Below are 22,561 nucleotides of genomic sequence, written 5' to 3'. Positions count from 1 at the left end.
TCTCAGCCTCCTGAGTAGCTAGGATTACAGGCGTGAGCCACCAGCGCCTAGCCTAAAACCATAGTCTTATAGAAACTCCAAAGCATATTCAATTTTGTTAAGATTGTGTCATTTCTATCACTTGCATAATCTTAAAATAGAAATCACTCCAGAGCATGGTACAAGACAGGAGACATCTAAGGCTATTTATGTCCTTGTGCTATTCATCAACCCTACGTTACCAAGATACATAAAGTTTGTTTTAAACAATCCTAAAAACAGTGCCTTTGAGAAGTCAATAAATAAGCCCAAGGCATATAGCAACTTCCCAAGATTCCAAAAAACAACTTTTTTGGCTATCATAGCTTGAATCACTTTTATAACATTTGCAGATATTATAAGAATCTAAAAACAGTGATTCTTACTTCTTACAAGACTATACATAGCTTTGCTACTTTTGGTACCAATCAATTCAGAGAAATATTTTGTTGGCATTAAGATAACACTAAACTAATGCAGCTTCAAAATTTATGGGTCACTAGCTTCATATTTCTATTGGCCAAATGAATGTTACTTAGCGCTAGTGCTGTAGCTACTTCTAAGGTTCCCACAAGATTGCTTATACAATCTCTCCTTGAATACATTATAGCTAGTAAAGCAAATTTTAAGATAATAACCTCCTAACTGGGCAATGGTAGCTCACGCTCGTAATCCTAACAATTCAGGAGGCCAAGATCTGAGGACTATGGCTCAAAGCCAGCCCAAGCAAGAAAGTTCATGAGACTCTTTAGTTAACCAGCAAAAACCCGAAAGTGGAGCTGTGGCTCACTTGGCAGCTTTTTTTAACCTGCTTTTTTTTTTTTTTTTTTGGTTGGTCCTGGGGCTTGAACTCTGGGCTTGGGCACTATCCCTGCACTCTTCAGCTCAAGGCAAGTGCTCTACCACTTGAGCCACAGCGCCACTTCCAGCTTTCTAGTAGTTTTAAGAGTCTCACAGACTTTTCCTGCCCGAGCTGGCTTTGAACCTCGATCCTCAGATCTCAGCCTCCTGAGTAGCTAAGATTACAGGTGTGAGCCACCAGCGCCCGGCTCCACCTGCTTCAGATAGATAGATAGGTAGATAGATAGATAGATAGATAGATAGATAGATAGATAGATAGATAGGTAGATAGATAGGTAGATAGATAGGTAGATAGATGATAGATAGATAGATAGGTAGATAGATAAGTAGATAGATAGGTAGATAGATAGGTAGATAGATGATAGATAGATAGATAGGTAGATAGGTAGATAGATAAGTAGATAGATGATAGATGATAGATAGATAAAAATCTGTTCCCTTGCATTTAGTCAAAAGGTTCATTTTTCCAAACTATACCTGACCAGAATCCTACACCAAAGAGACAGAGGTAAGTTAATAGTTTAAGTTAAAGACTTCATAAAAACATGAAATATAGGCTGGGAAGGTGGCTCAGTGGTAGAGTGTTTGCTTTGCATGCACGAAGCCCTGGGTTCCATTCTTCAGCACCACATAAACAGAAATAGCAGGAAGTGGCACTGTAGCTCAAGTGGTAGAGCGCTAGCCTTGAGCTGAAAAGCTGAGGGACAGCGCCCAAGCCCTGAGTTCAAGCCCCATGACCAACAAAAGCAAAGCAAACAAAACCACCATGTCCGTTATCCTTAAAGCTATTGTCCTTGTTTCTTGCCCTCATTTCTTGCCTGGCCTATTAAAAGTCCCTTTTTATCTCTAGCCTTCCCCCTTCTGACCTATTTTCTTTATAACCACCAGAATTCCTTTACATTTTTGCTAGTAAACTGACAGTAAATCCTGAATGAGGTCTATACATTCCTGTTTATATCAATTTCCTGATTTGATCATTTCCCAGCCTTGGCAACAAAGTCTGTGAGACTCTTATCTCCAATTACCCATGAAAAAGCCAGAGCTTTGGCTCTGGCTTGAACTGTGGCTCAAATAGTAGAGCACCAGCCTTGAGCACAAAAGCTCAGGGACAGCAAGCACAGAGGTCCTGAGCTCAAGCCCCAGAACTAGCAAAAAAAAACAAAACAAAAACCAATAACAAAATATATATATATATATACGTATATATATATATATATATATATATGTATGTATGTATATGTATATATATATATATACGTATATATATACGTATATATAGCTTTGAGAAAAGGACTACGTTCAGAAATTTAATAATCCAAAAAGAAGACTCACCAGCAACCTCTACAATGTCACCAGGAACTATGTCTTTGGCTTTAATCCGCTGGACGCTCTTGCGGTCCTGGCGGTACACCTTGCCCATCTCGGGCTCGTACTCCTTCAGGGCTTCTATGGCATTTTCAGCATTCCTCTCCTGTGCAGAAGAAACCAAAGGTTACTAGCAAACACTATCTGCTAGTTTTAACTTTTAAGTTCTAGCCAAAGGACTTCCTTTCATTTAAAAAGGAAACAAAGACAAAAGTACACTAGTAACATTTATACTAATTCACAGTGTAAGGCAATAAATATTTTAAAAGGGTACTTAGGCCAGGTACCTATAATACTAGCTACTCAAGAGGCTGAGATCTGAGGATTGTGGTTTGAAGCCAACCAGGTTGAAAAGTCCATGAGACTCTTATCTCTAACTGCCAAAAAGCTAAAAATGGAGCTGTGGCTCAAAGTGATAGAGCACTAGCCTTGAGCAAAAAAAATGCTCATCCAGACCCTGAATTCAAGCCCGTACCAACACAAAAATTAATTACTTAAATATGAAAAGATAAGCTAGGATGATAGTTACATCTGTAATCTTAGAACTTGGGAGGCTGAGGCAGAAGGATCCAGAGTTTGAGTTGAACCTAGACTATACCACAAGATACTGTCTCAAAAAACAACCTCCCCACACCCCCCAAAAGGGGATAAATTACAAAGTATACACTACAGTCCTTAGCCCTGTCACATCCAGTCACACACACGCACATGAAAATCAGTGCAGCTGGGGCTGGGAAGGTGGCTCAGTGGTAGAGCACTTGCCTTGCATGCCTGAGGCCCTGGGTTCGATTCCTCAGCACCAAATAAGCACAAAGAAAAAAGCCAGAAGTGGTGCTGTGGCTCAAGTGGTAGAGCGCTAGCCTTGAGCTGAAGAGCTGAGGGACAGCACCCAGGCCCAGAGTTCAGGCCCCATGACCGGACCCCCCCCCCCCCAAAAAAAAAATCAGTGCAGCTTCTACTGAGGCTCTCCACAGCACTTAGGTGTGCCGAGCAAACAGTACCTCAACACAAGGGTCATGAGCATTAAGCTTTAGTAAAATGCTTCATGTTCTAGCACACAGTAAATGCTATGGAAGAAGAACTGAAAGTAAGTCATATGGTGTCACAAATTCTAAGAGCTATCATTCTAATGATAAAGACAAGGATATCACAGGAATTCTCTGCAGTACCTCCAGGCACGCATGTATTACTTTCAGCATCAGATACTAACATTATCAATCTTAAGTCAGTTTTTCTTCCCAATTTGGAAATTGGAGATAAGGACTCAAACTTGCCTAAAGCTGAATGACCAAAGCTACCATTCTGAGTGCCTCACTTTTAATGCAAGCAACCCTGCAAAAGTATAGCAGATGTTACATGTGGGGATCTCATGATGAAATTTCCTTTAGTTTATCTCCATCATCTTTCAATGAACAAGTACTAGACCGTTTAACTATAAGGTCAATATTGTAAAGGGCTTCAGTCTAAATGCAAAAGTTATTATTAGAAGAATAAATTATCATCATTGCTGCTCTTCAACTGATGTACAATGTGAAACAAGCTTCAAGATTTTCTCCCCTCTAAGTTTATAAATCATGATAGTTCACTTCTTACCCTTCAAGATCACATCAAGTAGAACCTAATGGGCTGCTCAAGGTTATGGAGGTGTTTCAAGAGTATTCTATTTTGCTCAACTAAAACAAGCACAATCATATTTGAATGAGATAAGCTACATATTTCAGACTCCGAGAAAAAGATCATAATTAAAATCACCCTGATAGGGTTCAATTCCTCAGCACCACATAAGCAGAAAAAGCCAGAAGTGGCACTGTGCCTAAAATGGTAGAGCTGAGGACAAGCCTAGGCCCAGAGTTCAGGCCTCATGACCGACAAAAAAAGAAAAAAAAAAAAATCATGCTTAGCCAGGTGGCAGTGTTTCATGTGTATGATTGTACTCAGGAGGCTGAGATCTGAGGATGGTGGCTGGAAGCCCGCTTAGGCAGGAAAAGTCCATGGGACTCTAACGTCCAAAAAAAAAAACCAAAAACCTGAAGTGTAACTATGGCTCAAGTGGAAGAGTGCTATCCTTGAGCATTTTTTGCAAAGACAGCTCAGAGAAAGTGCCTAGGCATGCATGCACACACACAATCATTTAACACAGAGAATAGGAAACATAATAATAGATTTAAACCAATTACACCAAAAACAGTTTACTTGGAAGAAATATAAATATAGCTCACGTATAACAAAAAGGTAACAAGGTTATAGGTTTTCAAGTTTAAGGCAAGCTGGGGTTATATGCTGAGACCCTATCTTAAAACAAAAACTTTGGAGATAAACTTCAGTGATAGAGAACTCAATATAGCACATTTGAGGCATGCTGAGCTCTCTACCAACACAAAAGGAACAAAATTCTCTCCTTGCTTTTGCTCAGATTGGTCTCAAAAACTCCTGGGTCAGGTGAGCATTCTAAATCAGCATCCTAAGTGCCAACTTCTCTTCCTTTTTCTTTTCCTTGTGGTGCTGGGAATGGAGGGTTCTGTGCGTGCCTCACAAGTGTCATACACATAGCACCATTTATTTCCAGCTTGTCCCATCCATTTTCTTTAGGTACTATTACTATGGAGAAGAAATTGTAAAAACTGTGTATGTATAAGGTATAGTTTGTCATTCATTAGAACATACATGTAGCCTTTCAATAGAATTTTATTTTGCTATCATTATTGGGACTTAAACTTAGGATCTAAGCACTGTCACTTTTTCTCTCAAGGCTGGTGTTCTACCACTTGAGTCACACCTCTACTTCTGGCCTGTTTTTTGGCTGGTTAATTGAGTAAGAATCTCATAGATCAGCCAGGCACTGGTGGCTCACACCTGTAATGCTAGCTATTCAGAAGGCTGAGATCTGAGGCTTGCGGTTCAAAGCCAGCCCAGGCAGGAAAGTCCATGAGAAGATTCTTTTTTGTTTTTTGTTTTGTTTTGGGTCCGGTCGTGGGACCTGAACTCTGGGCCTGGGTGCTGTCCCTCAGCTCTTCAGCTCAAGGCTAGCACTCTACCACTTGAGCCACAGCACCACTTGCGGCTTTTTTCTTTTTGCTTATGTGGTGCTGAGGAATCGAACCCAGGGCCTCATGCATGCAAGGCAAGCGCTCTACCACTAAGCCACCTTCCCAGTCCGTCCATGAGCTTCTTATCTCCAATTAACTACCTGAAAACTGGAAGTAGTGCTGTGTCTCAAGCCTTGAGCTGAAGGACAGCGCTCAGGCCCAGAGTTCCACAATCAAAGGGGGGGGGGGGGGGGGAATCTCTCAAAGACCTTCCTGCCCATGGTGGCTTCCAATCACAATCCTCAGATCTCAGCCTCCTGAGTAGGTAGGATCACAGCTATGAGACAATGGCACTCAACAGATCTATTTTTAACCTACATACTAAGAAAAAAGGTAGTGGAGAGATTAATGCAGCTTCTTCAAAAATCACCTATATAAATTACCACTTACCTGCCACACACCCACAATTGCATTGGCTACTAATATAAGCAGAATCACGAAAGGTTCTACAAAGGCTGTAATGGTTTCTTCACCTTCTTCAAACCAAGCCAAAACCTAGAAGAGAAAATGCCATGCATTACTGTTATGTCGTTAGGCTTAGTGACACTGTTATAACAAAAGTGGTTGGCATTAAAGGAATTATGATAGACAAAACCTCTTTTCTTACATTGTCTAAAAACAAATGGAGGCAAAATGTTATTATATAAACAACCAGCTCATAGTGTTCATAATCACTCTTGGGAGCCCAAACTATGTAGCTTCTTAACAATATACAAGAGAGAAATTTATTTTTTGATGTAGTAATTCTGTTTAAAACCTAAGTATCTAACTCATTTTATATGCGTAACTTCAAAGAAATAAAACTTTAAACTCTTGATTTTACTAAAGTAAAAGGTGAACATCAGTCGTGTTGATTTAATAATCACATGAAATAACACTAATGTGTGTACAAACTCATAATAAAAACCAACATGTAGCTGGGCTCCGGTGGCTCATGCCTGTAATCCTAGCTACTCAGGAGGCTGAAATCTGAGGATAGCGGTTCAAAGCCAGCCTGGGCAGGAAAATCTGTGAGACTCTTATCTCCAAGAAAATACCAGAAAACCGAAAGTGGCGCTGTAGCTCAAATGGTAAAGTGCTAGCCTTGAGCTGAAAAGCAGAGGGACAGCACCCAGGCTCAGAGTTCAAGCCCCAGAGTTCAAGCCCCATGACTGACAAAAAGAAAAACACTATAAAAACAAAAACCACTAATATGATCATTGACTCAAATTTGTAGTATATAGCCATTAATGGCCTATTTTCAGTGATAATACCAAAAGTCAACTCAGAATTACAAGGATATTCCGAGATGATGAATATATTCTGAAGGTTATCAACCATATTGCATCTAGCAACATGGCACTTTAGAGATGACTTAAGTCACAAGGAAGGAGCTGAGGGAGAACTGATGACCCAAGGCCAGCCTGGAGAACAATGCAAGGCCATCTGCACCCCCAGTGACCCCCGCCCCAATCTACAAATTGACAACCACACTATATTTTTAATCAAATCATTATGAAAGTGGCAAGAAGAGAACACAAAGAATCTCAGTAATAATGACAAAGAGCATGGACTTGATGCCAGTGGCTCACACCTGTAATCCCAGCTACTCAGGAGGCTGAGATCTAAGGAATGGGGCTCAAAGCCAGCCTGGGCAGAAAGTCCAGATTCTAATCTCCAATTGGGGGGGGGGGGGAGCTGAAAATGGAGGTGTGGCTCAATAACAGAGCCACCACTATGAGCGAAAAAGCGAAGTTATAGCCTAAGGCCCTGAGTTCAAGCCCCAGTCCTGGCACACAAACACATAAAAAATTTTAAAACCCCAGAGTGATCTCAATGGTTACAAATTTAAGCAGAAAAAGAAAAATGAAAAATGCCAATCACCAGTAGCAACTGCATGGAAACTGCCAATTCTAAAGATTCAATCTGGAAAGTGTGGTTTGCTAAAAAAACATACCCAACATTGCTTTAAAAAGTTAAAACTGTCCATATTTCATTATTTAGTTAAAAAAAAACAGACATGATTTATTTATGACAATAAAGACTACATTTGTACTTAGTCAAATACTAAATAAAGTTAAGCTTTTGCACAACTAGCAAATGATCAAAAATGACAATTACAACAAGGCTTAATATGAATTTTTACAGGGGCTGGGAAGGTGGCTCAGTGGTAGAGCACTTGCCTTGCATGCTCGAGGCCCTGGGTTCTATTCCTCAGCACCAAATAAGCAGAAAGAAAAAAGCCAGAAGTGGCGCTGTGGCTCAAGTGGTAGAGCGCTAGCCTTGAGCTGAAGAGCTGAGGGACAGCGCCCAGGCCCAGAGTTCAGGCTCCACGACCGGACCCAAAAAAAAAAAAAATATGAATTTTACAAGAGAGCAACACTCAATTAACAAATTAAAGCAGGGGAAAAACAAGAGAAGCAGCACCCATGTCACGACATATGTCAATCACCACTGGCAACTGAGGCAGGAAGAAAACCAGAATGAATGTGATACATGCTGCCGCTGGCTTTCAACAGGCCAGTCCCTGCAGTAAGGGCAGGCCTAATGCCAGAATGAAAATTTCTCTAGGAAGACATAAATTTTGGTAGCTGCAGGATCACAGCTGCTGATACTGGCCTTCCAAACATTTGCCAAGGAGAGCATATCAGAAATAAGAAACTTAATTAGCTCTTAGGGGAGAAAAATTGCTCAACTTGAAGAGTGACTAGGGCCTTTCTAAAAGGTCAGTGAGGCATTAACAGCTGTTAGATAAGCTTCGCACCCTGTTAAAGCTGGTATGAATTTCCTCCTCGGCAGCCAAGCCTGGGGGATAAACTTACAGCAACATCCCTTAACCGCTGGAGCAAAAGGACTAAGGCAAGCAGTGTCAAGGAATACCTCCACTTTCCATGCAACGCATATGGCTGGGCATGGTTGCACAGCTCTGATCCCAGCTACTTGGGAGGCAGATAGGGATAAGAGGATGGTGGTCTGAGACCAAGCAAAAAGGTGAGCTCCTATCTGAAAAAAACTAAAGGAAAAAAAAGGAAGAAAAAGTATGATTCAAGCGGCAGAGCACCTGCCTAGCAAACACAAGGCCTGTGAGATCAAATCCCAGTGCTACCAAAAGAAAAAAACATATTTTTCATGAATAGGATTTCAAGTGTCAAAGAATCCTAATTTGTGCTTCTCTTTTAGGTGGCCTTCCTTTAACCGTTATGCTCAGGAAATACAGGCATTTTTTTTTTTTTTGGTCAGTCATGGGGCTTGAACTCTGGGCCCTAGCACAATTCCTCAGCTCTTCAGCTTAGGGCAAGTGCTTTACCACTTGAGCCACAGCGCCACTTCCAGTTTCCTGGTTCACTGGAGAAGTCTCACAAACTTTCCTGCCTGGGCTGGCTTTGAGCCTCGATCCTCAGATTTAGCCTCATGAGTAGCTAGAATTACAGGTATGGGCCACTGGCATCTGGCACATTCTTATACTTACTTGATACATACTAATTTCTGCTTGATGAGAAGCTAGTGGGCCAATCTCATGAAGATGAAAGCATAGTATCCAATCTAGTTAAAACTGACAACCAGGGGCTGGGAAGGCGGCTCAGTGGTAAGAATGCTTGCCTTGCATGCATGAGGCCTTGGGTTCGATTCCTCAGCACCACATAAGCAGAAAAAGCCAGAAGTGGCACTGTGTCTCAAGTGGTAGAGCGCTAACCTTGCGCTGAAGAGCTCAGGGATGGTGCCCAGACCCAGAGTTCAGGCCCCACGACCGACAAAAAAAACAAAAACAAAAAAAACTGACAACCAGTAATTTCTAAATACTTTTTTTTTTCCTTGGGGGGGGGTCAATCATGGGGCCTGAACTCCAGGCCTGGGCTCTGTCCCTCAACTTTTTGTTCAAGACTAGCACTCTAGGGCTGGGAAGGTGGCTCAGTGATAGAGCGCTTGCCTTGCATGCCTGAGGCCCGGGGTTCGATTCCCCAGCACCACATAAGCAAAAAGAAAAAAGCCGGAAGTGGCACTATGGCTCAAGTGGTAGAGCGCTAGCCTTGAGCTGAAGAGCTGAGGGACAGCGCCCAGGCCCAGAGTTCAGGCCCCACGACCGGACCCAAAAAAAAAATTAAAAAAAAAAAAGACTAGCACTCTACCACTTTCAGCCACAGCACCACTTCCAGTTTTCTGATGATTAGAGAGAACAGTCTCACAGACTTTCCTGCCTCTGCTGGCTTTGAACCACGATCCTTAGATCTCAGCCTGTAGAGTATGTAGGATTACAGGCATTAGCCACCAATACCTGACCATTTCTGAATAGTTTAGAGAGTATGCCTCAAAATGATAAATAACCCAGAGAATTATGTGCTACAGCCCCAGGTGAAGATGAACCAATTTAATGAACTGATAAGCAATCCAAAACTGCTGGTGGATCATGCCTGTAATCCTAGCTACTCAGAAGGCTGAGATGTGAGATTACAATTCAAACCAGCCCAAGCAGGAAAGTCCATTAGACTTTTATCTGCAATTAATGACAAAAAAATCCCCAAATGCTAGAGTGCTAGCTTTGGAGCCCAGGGACAGTGCCTAGGCCCAGAGTTCAAGCCCCACGACCAACCAAAAAAAAAAAAAAAAAAAGGGTCTCATGGACTTTCCTGCCCAGGCTGGCTTTGAACTGTGATCCTTAGATCTCAGCCTCTTGAGTAGTAAGGATTACAGGCATAAACCACCTACACCTGGCTTTTCCTTTTTTTTTTTTTCTTGTCGGTCATGGGGCTTGAACTCTGGGTCTGGGCCCTGTCCCTCCAGCTCTTCAGCCTAAGGCAAGCGCTCTACCACTTGAACAATAGCACCACTTCCGGCTTTTTCTGCTTATGTGGTGCTGAGGAATTGAACCCAGGGCCTCATGCATGCTACTAGGCAAGCACTCTACCACTGAGCCACCTTCCCAGCCCTCATCCCATTAAAAAAAAAATGAAAACAGGAGAAAAATTCAACCACTACATAATGTACTATTTCTTTAAAATATTGTTCTGAGAAACCAAAATAAACAGATTCCATTTTTTTTTTTTTTTTGTCGGTCATGGGGCTTGAACTCTGGGTCTGGGCACTGTCCCTCAGCTCTTCAGCTCAAGGCTAGTGCTCTACCACTTGAGCCACAACGCCACTTCCGGCTTTTTTTTCCCTCTTATGTGGTGCTGAGGAATTGAACCCAGGGCCTTTATGCATGCAAGGCAAGCGCTCTACCACTGAGCCACCTTCCCAGCCCGCTTATGTTTTGAAATGCTAACAGAAATAATCTGAACATTTCAGACATTGACAAACACACATGCATAAATTATTAAAATGTGGGCTAAGAAGGTGGCTCAGTGGTAGAGCGCTTGCCTTGCATGCCAGAGGCCCTGGGTTCGATTCCTCACCACCACATAAGCAAAAAAGAAAAAAAGCCAGACGTGGCACTGTGGCTCAAGTGGTAGAGCGCTAGCCTTGAGCTGAAAAGCTGAGGGACAGCACCCAGGCCCAGAGTTCAGGCCCCACCACCAGACCCCCACCCAAAAAAAAAATATATATATATATATTAAAATGTAACGAAGAGCTGGAGAAGTGCCACAGTCCAGAAAGTTTCAGTTGGCTGGAGAGTAGAAAATACCTACACAAATATTCATCAGAAAGAGGATTTTAAGAGCTAGACAAACTAATATGGCCCCAAAGCTGCTAATCTTCAGGTCTTTTCTCAATGTCACCTTCTGCTGGAGGTGAGGATCCATGGACAGAGCACTTCTTAGTCAGCAGAAAGGGCCTGAGTCCAAACCCTAGTGCTATCCAATGCCTCTTCCTCAGAGGACTTAGTAACAACACCCTCGCTTTACTTTCTCCCAATCCCATTATTTTCCAGGTAAGGAAGGGACTTTATCCATTTTGTTCACTGCTGTATGGCCAGTGACAGAGAGGAAGCAGAGCGTGGGCAGTTAGGCAAGTGTATGATGTTGTATTTAAGTTACTAACCTAAACGAATGAAATAGTGAAATAAGTCTTGATTATCAAATTAAGGGATTTCTACCATCCATGTGGAAAAGGAAATGTAAAGTTTAATTCTAATCCACATGAACTTTAAGAAAAAAAACTATCTCATGGGCTACAGCAAAATATTAACTACAGTTAACAGTTTACTACTTGGTTTGATATTTGAAATAACCCCAGCAGTCTGTATCTAAGGATGTATTACATATACTCAACAACTGCTAATTCACTTCTGCAAAACAAACCGATTTCTCCTTGGCCACGTTTTCCCGTTAAGGCAATAGATATGCACTCATCACAAGACTCCGGGTCTTTCCTGAGAGAAGGTGAGGCGTGAAAAGGTCAAGAACAACATCCAAGGGCAAACTTCTCCCATGGGGAAATCTACAAAATTCATTTTTATCCACAACTTTTTAATCAAAGAAGCCCAAGAAAATTAAATGCGGACTACAGAAAATGTACTCCCTAAGCATCCACTCTTTAGCTACTGACCCATATAATAAAAATATAACAGCTCATTTCCTGAGTAATTCCAAGTGGTAGTTACTAAAAACAAACTCAAATTTTAACCCCAAAACAGCTCTACATAGGCTATGTTGTATCTCACACACACACACACAAAAAGCATTTAATCATTTGAAAATGCTTAAACTACAAACTCCTACTTCGAAGTTAAAAAAAAAAAATTAACACACATCACAAATTCTACTCACTAACAAATCACTGACCACTCAAAAGATGCCTATAAAACCCAAATGGCCAACTGCTTTAGCGGCTTCTTTATGCCCCACAGATGGCATTACTTTCATACTGCTTCAAGTTATAACAATTAATCCAGTAAAATTTTAGTTTACCTTTGGCTTGTACACACTAGCTGATTCGCTTCTAAGAGCTCCCTCATGACCTTAGTGAACACCAGTATTTAACTGCCAAAGTTGAGACTATTTCAGAATTATGTAAGCCCAGCATAAATATAAACTCTAAATAAAATATACCCAAATAAATCATTTATTTTGGAAATGCTTTGAAACTACAGTTTATCAAATAGCGCTACTCATTTAACTGGCAAAAGAGTAGTCACTTATTGTTTTTTTTAAACCACGGAAAGACCTCATGTGAAGTACAGAGTAAATGATTCAGTATGCTGAATAGTATGCTGTGACAACATTACTCAATGAAAACCACAGAAAAGGTTCATGGGAACTGAATTATTAATGGCTACACACCACTTAGCCAATATGATAATATTAAGTCTCAAGGCAAGGCACAAGTTATGTACACAAAGGTTACCTCTTGTCATCACTACTTCAAAAAAATGGGCATAACTAAGTGGCACTATGGCTCAAGTGGTAGAGCACTAGATTTGAGCTGAGGAGCTCAGGGAGAGCATGGAGGCTCAGAGTTCAAGCCCCATGACTGACCCCCCCCCTCCCCAAAAGGCATAAAAGTCGTCTTTCCTTCACCTGACATAGATAAATTCCAACTGCTTTGTTCATTTAGTTCTCAAAATAGCATCTCTCTAATATAGTTATTATAAAGACAAGATTGTAAGTCCCTGAGACTTATGCACATCTAACTATACAAAAATAAGACCTTGTAGGCATGTCCATTTTGCTCAATTTGAAAAAAGTTGTGCACTGTGTGATCTCCCTTCCCCCCTTCCTATCAGCTTTTAGTAAGAATTCAAGAGTAGGGAAAGTGGCTTAGTGGTAGAGTTCTTGCCTAGCATGCATGAAGCCCTGGGTTCGAATCCTCAGTACCACGTACACACAAAAAGCTAGAAGTGGTGCTGTGGTTCAAGTGGTAGAGTGCTAGCCTTCAGCAAAAGAAGCGCAGGGACTGGCAAAAAAAGAAAAGAAAAGAAAAGAGGTGAATACAAAAGGAACCCTCATGTTGTTAGATTCAGAACATCAGTGCCCACTCATGACCATTTTTAGGAAAACTACCAAGTCAACTATCCAAGGGAAAAAACGCTATTAAAAAAAAAATTGAATGGAAAAAAAATGTTAATAATCTAAAATATCCCAAGCCATTTTCATCGCCCTTTTTCTGCTGCAGTTCTTGCATTTCATGAGTTTCTTAGCAACCCAGACAGGACTCGAGCATGAAAGCACATACAGAACAAGGGAAAAACTAAGCTGGCTTTTTTTCTTAATATTTAGAAGCAACTACACTGCATTTTGTACACTCACTCCAGGAACCACTCAACCTAGGGGTCCAATTTAGATACATAATATCCCCCTCTCCCCCTTAAAGGTCAGTGACCAAATTTGGTCAACAGTGGTGCCATCACTGCTGTCATCATTCTTGTCACTGTCAGGAACAACTGTCACCTTGCCACTACCAGGCAGGGGAAGCAACTGGAATATTCCTTTTGTACGTTCTATTTACAGACTACAGCACCCAACATCACCTTAGTGTGATCTTACAGCATGATAACAAATGGAAGAACCCCAAACAAAAAGGCCTCCCAATAAAAAATGTTTTGCTACTAAAAGCTGGTAAACCACAAAGATTCCTAAGACCTTGCACACTCAGGAATAAATTTTGTATTATAAACGCCAGGCATCTATTTTTCTGAATTTGTATTTTAAAAATACAAATTTTTGTTTCTAAGCATGGAGCATAGCTCACATCTCTGAATGGTTTTCACTTAATGGGCATTATTTGCTTTCTGGTTTATATATGCAATACTTTTAGCTTTGGGGAGGGGGCAAAGAAAAAATAATAATTTTTCTTTATACTTACAAAAGATATACAGGCTGCCAGCAATAAAATTCTAACTAGTAAGTCTTCAAACTGCTCAATCACAAGTTCCAGCAAGGTTTTTCCTGTTAGAAATAAACGTATTTTGTCAATTGCCACCACAACATGGGCACACAGACTTGCACAGATAACATGTTAAGGTTACTTACCTTCTTCGGCTGGTAACTCTGCAGAACGTAGAATTCATCAGGTCACATGTCAAGAGGGGAAGAAGAAAAAAAAAGACATTTAGCATTATCTTTTAAAAAGGAATCGCCAATATCTTAACTGCTACTGTCTTTGAAAGACACCTTGATATATGCGTGTCCAACACCCCCCTCCCCAAACAGGAAACCTCCAAAGACGATACTTCAAGAAAAATACAGTATCTTCAGTGACCTTAGGTCTGATGGTAAAATATTTCACGGTTCCTGAAACAAGCAGTAGTTTCAGCGAGGTCATCGCTTCTTCCAGATGCGAACCTCGGGTAGGACAAGAACGGCCAGCGTATTTCCCAACCCCAGAGACGCCTCGTAAACCGGCTGGAATCCTGCAATGCCAGCATTTTGGAGAGACCGACGGGAGGATCGAGAGTTCGAGGCCAGCTTGGCTACATAGAGAGTTCGAGGCTAGCCCCTGACTACAAGGACAGACCCTGTCTCAAAAAAACAAAGAGGCGTGGAGGAGGGCGCAGAATACAAAAATCCAATGCAAAACAGAACGAAAGAAATCGGCTGGAAATCAGGAGACTCTCTCGCTGGGCTCAACCCAGCAGCGGGAGACACGTCCTCCTTCCACCGGGGCGGGCGCGCGAGGCCGCCGGCGAGCGGCGCGCGGCGCCCGGGGAAAGGTCAAGGGCTCGAGACCCCGGAGGGGGCGCGGAGGCCGGGCCGGCGCCCCCGCCCGCGGCCCCTCTCCCCCTCGCGGGGCCGGGCACGCGGAACGCCCGCAGCCGTCGGCGGGCGCCGAGCCGAGCCCCACGAGGTGGAGCCCGGTCAGCCATCTTCCCGGCCGCTGCAAGCCCGGCCGGCACCTACCGTTGGAACCCCATCTCTCCTTGAGCTTCTTGACCTGCTCCAGGCTCAGCCCCGTGCTCTCGTTGACGCCGAAGTGGCCCAGCACCTCCTCCACCGTCTTTGTGTGCGCGTTCTCCATGGCTGCGGGGGCCCGGCCGCCCTCGCCTCCCGTCCCCGCGGCCTCCTCGCCTCCGCCTCGCACTCGGGCCGCGGGCTCGTGCCACCCCGGGCGCCCGGGCGCGCTCTGCTCGCCGCCGCCCCGGGCCGCTTCCGCCTGGCCCGGCGCTGAATCACCCGTGGTCCTCCCTCAGACAACCGCCCCGCGCGCGGCCCCGACCCCCGGGGAAGGAAGGGCCTGCTCGGGGCTCAACCGCCGCGGGGCGCAGGCCGCGGCCCGGGCCCCCGCTCCGCACCGTTGAGGTGACTCGCGACCCCGCCCGGGCCGGAGGAGGGGGCGCCGGGAAGACCCCTCGGGGCGGAAGCGAGCGACCGGCGAGGCGGCGGGGAGGAGTGCGGCGCGCCCGCGGGGTCTCTCAGCTCCGCACCCCCGGCAGCGGCGGCGGACACTGCGGCGGCGGAGGAGGAGGCGGCGGCGTCGGGGACGGCTCCGCGGCGGCTGCTCTAATAGCATTTATCGGCCGCTGCCTCCCCTCTCGCCGCCGCCGCGGCATGTGGACGCCGCTCATTGGCCGAGAGCGCCCAGCGCGGCGCGGGCGGTCCGGCCCCGCCCCCTGGCGCGCCCCCGCGCCGCGCGCCCCCGCGCCTGGCCCCGCCCCCCCACGCGCGCCGTCCCAGGAACCCGGATCGAGGCCGCCCGCGCACCCGCGCGCCCGCGCAGCAGAGACCGGCGCCCGCGCTTTGCGCGCTGCGGCCCGGCCGGGGCCGGGCGGGCTGGGCTCCCTGCCGCCGGGTTCCCCGGCCTCGCCGTCCACGGACGTGGGGGCAGCGGGGCTCACGGCGGGCCGCCCCGGGGTCTGCGCGGGGTCCAGTCCACCCCTGGGCTCCCGAGACGCGCGGGCCGTGTCCTTGGCTCGCCCCTCGCCTCGGCCGCTGGTCCGCCTCGGCGCCCTGACCTGTACCCCCGGAGCCCCGCGCGGGAGCCGCGCCCCGCGGCCCGGCGAGGGTGCGCCTTGGGCGGCCGCTGCGCCAGCCGGGCCGAGCGCGGGGGCGCCTGGCGCCGGAGCTGAGGTGCGGCTGCCCGGGAGCGTCCCCGTCCGCGCTGCGGGCCTGCGCGCTCCCGCGGCCCGAACCCCGCTGAGGTCGAGCCACGCTCGAAGGGAACGGCCGCGGGGGAGCAGCCGGACCACGGAGGCAGGACCCCCTCCCCCAAGCTCCGCTGCCCCTCGGGACCCCATCCCTCGGGCCGATGCCGATCACGGGGCGCTGCCGGCCACGTCCGATCTGTCATTATTTCCGAGGAGTGGAGGCTGCCTGGGAGGTTTGATCGATACTTGGAAAAGGCCCAGCAAAGCCGGGCGCGAGAGGAGCGAGGATCTCCGTGCGGGGCGGGGGCGGGGGGGGTCGGCGGGGGCGCCGGGGGAAGCGGTGCCCCGCGCGTCTCGGGCGAGACCCCGGCCCCGCCGACCCCCCCCCCGACCCGGTCCCGCCGACACCCCCCCACCCCCCACCGCCCGCCGCCCCGCGCCCCACACGGCGATCCTCGCTCCTCTCGCGCCCGCCTTTGCTGGGCAGGGATTTGTTCCCTTTCTCAGTCTGGAGGTGGCGGTAAGTTGACTTTGGGACTCCCCTGCGGAGCGCCAGCCCTTCTGATCTGTAAGCGTCTCTTAGAATTCTGGTTCCTGACTTCAGCTCTTCCTTCAGGCCTTCCCACCCTCCCCCCAACCAGATCTCTGCATCCTCGGAGAGGACTACAGTCCGTCCACCTCCAATAACAGTATTCAACACCCCCCCCCCCACCCCAGCACTTATCTCTGAGATGGAGATGGAGATGTATTTGTTTGGCTGTTAATGCCTATCTTTTTTTTTTTTGGTCGGACATGGGGCTTGAACTCTGGGCCTGGGCGCTGTCCCTCAGCTCTTCAGCTCAAGGCGAGCACTCTACCACTTGAGCTACAGCGCCACTTCCGGTTTTCTGGTGGTTTATTGGAGATAGGAGTCTCACGGTCTCTCCTGCCCGGGCTGGCTTTGAACCGCGATCCTCAGATCTCAGCCTCCTGAGTAGCTAGGATTACAGGCGTGAGCCACCAGCGCCCGGCTGTTAATACCTATCTTACACAGCATAGCCCTTGGTATAAGCTCATCAAGTGTTGAACAACTGTCTGCTGTTTGAATGAATGAGAGTCCCTCCAGCCCATCAATCATGCAGGTGGACCTGCAAAGGCTCCACCCACAGGAAGGCCTCAGCAAATTTCTGCTGAATTCCATTTGTGAAAAAACAACAACAACAAAACCTTGGAGGGCCTCTGAACTCATGAAAATGTTGGGTTTAAACACACAAGGTGAAAAACTACAGTGTTCATCACTCCTATTACCGTATTCCACCATCTCCTACACTTCCTGTAAGCGCTTGTACACACTGGAGCCTGCAATACTCAAACCGAAGCCCTGTGATTTTTTTGGGGGGATGGGGGGGGGTCTGGTCGTGGGGCCTGAATTCTGGGCCTGGGCCTGTCCTCAGCGCTTGAGCTCAAGGTTAGCACTCCACCACTTGAGCCACAGCACCACTTCCAGCTTTTTTTTTTACTGCTTATGTGGTGCTGAGGAATCGAACTCAGGGCCTAATGCATGCAAGGCAAGCGCTCTACCACTGAGCCACCTTCCCAGCCCAGCCCTGTGATTTTTTAGCCTAGAATTGTTCCCATGGACATCATTTGTACATCATAGGCCTTTGGTACCTCATCCTGTAGGCCTCTCTAAAACCTCACACCAGGCACTGGTGGCTCACACCTGTAATCCTAGCTACTCAGGAGGCTGAGATCTGAAGATTACTTCAGTTGTAAATGCGGGGCTGTGAAGGTGGTTCAGTGGTACAGTGCTTGCCTCTCATGCATGAAGCCCTGGGTTCCATTCCTCAGTACCACATGAACAGAAAAAGCTGGAAGTGGCTTTGTGGCTCAAGTGGTAGAGCACTCGCCTTGAGCTTAAGAGCTGAGGGACAGCCCCCAGCCCCAGAGTACAAGCCCACAACAACAACAAAAAAAAAACCCTGACAGAAACATCCCCATGGCTGGGGATGTGGCTTGGTGCTAGAATGCTTGCTTAGCATGAATGAAGCCCTAGGTTCGATTCCTCAATACCACATAAACAGAAAAGGCTGGAAGTGGGTGCTGTGGCTCAAGTGGTAGATTGTTAGCCTTGAGCACAGAGAGGCTCAGGCCCCAAAAGCAGCAAAAAAGAAAAAAAGTCTCCCAGAAACATCCCCGTGAGACTTACCTCCAATTAACCACCAGAAAACCCAAAGTGGCGCTGTGGTTCAAGTGGTAGAGCGCTAGCTTTGAGCTGAAGAGCTCAGGGACAGCTGCAAGCCCAGAGTTCAAGCCCCATGACCCACCCAAACAACAAAAACTTACAGGTTGCCAAAACATCATAAACTCAGCTTTCCAAAGACAGAAATATCTGGTTGCTCTTATGTGAAAATAAATTTTATGCATTGTGTCATACTTGCTTCTTTCAACAAAGCTTTAAAAGAACAAGAATAGGTTTTAGAAATACAATCCTTTTCAACAAGGATCGTGGCCATGTTCAATTAATTGGGGCCAAGGAGAGAAAAAAGAGAAACTGTGATTCAGAAAGATGGATGATTGGGTGAAAGGACTTCAAAGACTTGTGTGGCAAGGGCAATAGCAGATACAAGGCCAACCAGCTTTAAAAGCCAGTTGAAGAGGCCCAGCCACTCCCTGATCTCCACAGCCCTCCTGTAAGCCACACAGATGGCAAAAGGCAACCTGTTCCGTGTTTGAACAGCTCTCACCATTAAAGGGGTGAGTCCACCTCCACTCAGCTAACTTGTCTACAAATGTTCTGCTTTAGCCCTCAGGGGCTGCTCTGAATCTGGAAGCGTTGAATCCCTCTCCTGTGTGAAGCCCGTTGAGTATGTCAAGAACTTTAGTGCTCGCCATCTCTTTCCCCAACTACAAAGCACAGCCGGGTCTCTCTGTCATTGTTTCCACTTCTGGGGATGCCCAATACCAGGCATGTGGACGTGGGCTTATGGGGGAATGTCCACTGCCCACCTTTTCTCTGGGTCCTTTCCTCTATACACTGTTGATCTGTGAGAGCAATCAACCCAGATTGAGTCCTTTATATATAAAGTGCATTCATATCAGATCTCTTTACTGTGTACTTAGATTTTTTTTTTTAACCCAGGCACTAAACTCTGCCTATCACTGAATATTTTCATGCTCCTTTTCTATCAGTAGGGTCTGGTCTTCTGGAGTCTACATCTTCAATTCTACCATTCAGAGAGATGGCTATCCACCCCAGAATTGGGTCACACCTAATTTGATAAGCATGACTTCTTTGTCTCTATCCAATAGGATTTCTAGCCATTCATTCCAGATGAAAGATAACCAAATCAGACTTCATTGTACAACTGTTATAGAACACCTTGAGTATAAATGTGTTCCAACTCAAGAAGGCAAAGATCTTGAGACACTGCTGCTTATTTATCCTGATGATATTTTGTTATGCAGTATTGGAACGCATCGCTCTTCCTTTGGTTGAGAACTTGATGTAGCTGTCCTGACTTGAGGATCATTTTGTATGAAAAATACCCACCTGTGTATTAGAACCAATACTCATAATGCACTTTAAGCATCTTACAGTGTTTTGATACCTATGGGTTGCATACATAAGGGACAGAGTTCCACCTGCCATCCCTTGCTTGCTCTGAGATGCACACTTAAGAAGAATGGTAGCTGAGTAGCACACACTATTGAGTTGCATCAACTATGTAGGCCCAGGCTAGCCTCAAATTCATGATCTTCTGGCCTCAGTATTCCAAGTGCTGGGATTACAGACATGCACCACCATGCCTCACTGTTCATAAAATGCCCCATTCTGGTGGTGTTTTCCATGGAAAACTCACTTTGTTAATACACACATTGTGAATACCCCATGCCTGCTAGACTTAACATTTGACAATTTGCCCAACAGAACTTTTTTTTTTTTTTGGTCAGTCATGGGGCTTGAACTCAAGGCTTAGGCCGGCGCTATCTGAGCTATTTCACTCAAGGCTAGCTTCACTCAAGGCTAGCATTCTCACCACTCTAAGCCATAGCACCACTTCCAGTTTTCTAGTGGTTAATTGGAGATGAGAACTTTTCTGCCGGGGCTGTCTTTGAATGGTGATCCTCAGATCTCAGCCTCCTGAGTTGCTAGGATTACAGATAAGAGCCAGCAGCACCTGGCCCAATAGAACCTCTTTTCCAGAACCTTCCTTCTCCTCCCGTTCTCACTTCCCACATTGGCAAGCCTTCTTTTCATGACTGAGTTTTCAGAACACACACTCTTATAAGAGGGATTTCATGGCCATGGCCTCCAAGCCCAGCAGCTTGATCGAATGGTCAGTCGCTGGGGCCAAGCTCTATGCATTCTGTGCCAGGTGGAGGCAGACCTGCTCCTGGTGTCTCCAGCTTACAATTCACAAGTTTTAGGGGTGATTGCAGTGGAAAAAGGCCAAAGGTTTTCCGAGTCACGTGACCACCCCTGGAAGCAGACTGTGGGGCGCCCCCCCCACTCCCTGCGGGGGGTGGGGGGGCGCTCTGTGACCCGGAATGGGGAAGTACTCCCCTGCCATGGTGGCTCTCAAACCTTGGCATTCCTCTGCACCCCCTAGAGCACTGTGAAAACAGATTCTAGCCTGCCTCTGAAATCCTCAGTAGGTCCCCGGTGAGCCCAGGAATCTGCATTCCCACTCCGCGTCTAGCGTGCAGCTGCTCCTTCAACCTCCTCAGGCTGCTGAGTAAGGCTGCCAGGAAAACCCTGGTGCTGAAATCAGTAGGCCTGGGCTCTGCCTGCAGAAGCCCCACCTTCCTTCAGGATCAAGGTCCAAACAGCACCTCACTCTGGAGGCCCTCCTGGGTTATGGTTGACCCTCAGCCCCCCAGAATTCAGGAGCTGCCACTCCTCTTCCTCTGCCATGCCTTCTCACATGCCCCCCACTCCACTCTAAAACCTGGGGCACCCCAGACTTAGGTGAGGCATTCTTCCCTACTACCACCTTTCCTTACGCCCATTGTCTTAAGCCCCGCCCACAGGTTGATGACATACACATTTCCATGTCCAGGCTGATAAATGCAGCTGCCACCTTGCATCTCCAGCCCACGCACGCCCATGCAAGCGTGACAAGGGCGGCAGGTGCCACCTCCTCCCTGAAGGAGGCCACTGGGCTCTTCAGGCCCAAGAAAAGTAGCAAGGTGGGCAGAAGGAAGAGCCAAAGGACAGCTGCATGTAGAAATAGTTTTTTCTTTCTTTCTGTAGGGTTTGTGTATCTCAGCTACCTGTCTTCTCCCATAGGCACACGCTAGGAGAATGAGGATCTATGCACTTAGAAGGCCCACAAAGGTTACTGAATACTTTTTTTCTTTCTAGTCCTGGGACTTGAACTGAGGGTCTAGTTGCTGTCCCTGAGCTTCTTTTGCTCAAGGCTAGCACTCAACCACTTGAGCCATGGCACCACATCCAGCTTTTTTCTATGATTTATTGGAGATAAAAGTCTCACCGACTTTCTTGCCCAGGCTGGCTTCGAACTGCGATCCTCAGATCTCAGCCTCCTGAGTAGCCAGGATGACAGGCGTCAGCCACCGGCGCCTGGCTCTGCATGAGCATTTTTTCTTACACTGAGAACCTTGAGTCCTCACTTTCCTTGTGTCTCTGGTGCCTAACACAGCACCTGGGGTGAGGCAGGGACTCTTACCCAAAGTAACGAAGCCCTCTACTTCCTTTGCAATTATTGCCCTGAAAAAAAAAAGTTACCCTCTTATTAAAAAACATTACTCTCTTAAAAAAAGAAAAGAAACCCATATAAGCAGTGCCAAACAAAGTACTGTGGGATGGCTTTGAAACCCATAGCTCCCGGATGGGATAATGTGGTTTAAATATAGCAGCTATTTTTCCCTCTAGTCGGTCTGTTCTTTGATTTTTTTTTTTTTTTTGGTGGAAACATTTCCAAAGTTCTCCTTTGCTGCTTTCCTCACCAAGCTCCCCAAAGTGCGGTAGACCTCAGCAGTGAGCTGCACCAAATGCAGACATGGCTGTCTGGGAGGCAGGTGCGACTCAATGCAGCCACCCTTGTGGATGACCAGGCTTCTTGACCTGCTGGTGCCAGGCTGGTGTTCCCAGGTAGAGTTTCAGGCTGCTGGGAACCCAAGGATGGACGGAGCATGCTGTAGTCAGGGTACCAAGACAAACTCCTACACAAGATCTTTGTTCCCAGGCTGACCAGCTCCCATTCCAGAGGTCCCATAATAGAAAATGGGACGGGGGCGGGGGGGAGGTGAAGTAGTGGTAGGGCATATTTAGATCACTTATGGTGATCTT

The 22,561-nt window shown here is 46.6% G+C and overlaps 2 protein-coding genes across 2 annotated transcripts in view; one reads left to right on the top strand and one right to left on the bottom strand.

Annotated features, from left to right (window-relative positions):
* Positions 1–15,686, bottom strand: part of Atp2a2 (ATPase sarcoplasmic/endoplasmic reticulum Ca2+ transporting 2) — a 43,073-nt gene extending 27,387 nt beyond the window's left edge. Inside the window, exons 1-5 of the mRNA XM_042669003.1 lie at positions 15,083–15,686; positions 14,216–14,233; positions 14,049–14,131; positions 5,721–5,825; positions 2,212–2,350 (exon numbers count right to left, since the gene is read on the bottom strand). Coding sequence (XP_042524937.1) covers positions 2,212–2,350; positions 5,721–5,825; positions 14,049–14,131; positions 14,216–14,233; positions 15,083–15,200 — 463 coding nt within the window. The 5' untranslated portion in view covers positions 15,201–15,686. The remainder of the gene's footprint in view (positions 1–2,211; positions 2,351–5,720; positions 5,826–14,048; positions 14,132–14,215; positions 14,234–15,082) is intronic.
* Positions 15,199–22,335, top strand: LOC122098502 (translation initiation factor IF-2-like). Its single transcript, XM_042668950.1, has 3 exons — positions 15,199–15,278; positions 15,373–16,499; positions 22,223–22,335. The coding sequence occupies exons 1-3, from the start codon at positions 15,199–15,201 to the stop codon at positions 22,333–22,335; spliced, it is 1,320 nt and encodes a 439-aa protein (XP_042524884.1).
* The last annotated feature ends 226 nt before the right edge of the window (positions 22,336–22,561 follow it).

Source organism: Dipodomys spectabilis, unplaced genomic scaffold, assembly GCF_019054845.1.
Source record: "Dipodomys spectabilis isolate Male_0828 unplaced genomic scaffold, ASM1905484v1 ptg000480l, whole genome shotgun sequence".
Taxonomy (NCBI): Eukaryota; Metazoa; Chordata; class Mammalia; order Rodentia; family Heteromyidae; genus Dipodomys; species Dipodomys spectabilis.
This window is presented reverse-complemented; position numbering and strand designations above follow the sequence as displayed.

What these genes read in the sequence shown, in the direction of transcription:
- LOC122098502 (XM_042668950.1), top strand. Translation starts at nt 15,199, where the DNA reads ATGGCTGCGGGGGCCCGGCCGCCCTCGCCTCCCGTCCCCGCGGCCTCC. An exon ending in CGCACTCGGGCCGCGGGCTC is followed by an intron (nt 15,279 to 15,372) that starts GTGCCACCCCGG and finishes GTCCTCCCTCAG; the next exon opens with ACAACCGCCCCGCGCGCGGC. An exon ending in GAGTGGAGGCTGCCTGGGAG is followed by an intron (nt 16,500 to 22,222) that starts GTTTGATCGATA and finishes TTCCTCACCAAG; the next exon opens with CTCCCCAAAGTGCGGTAGAC.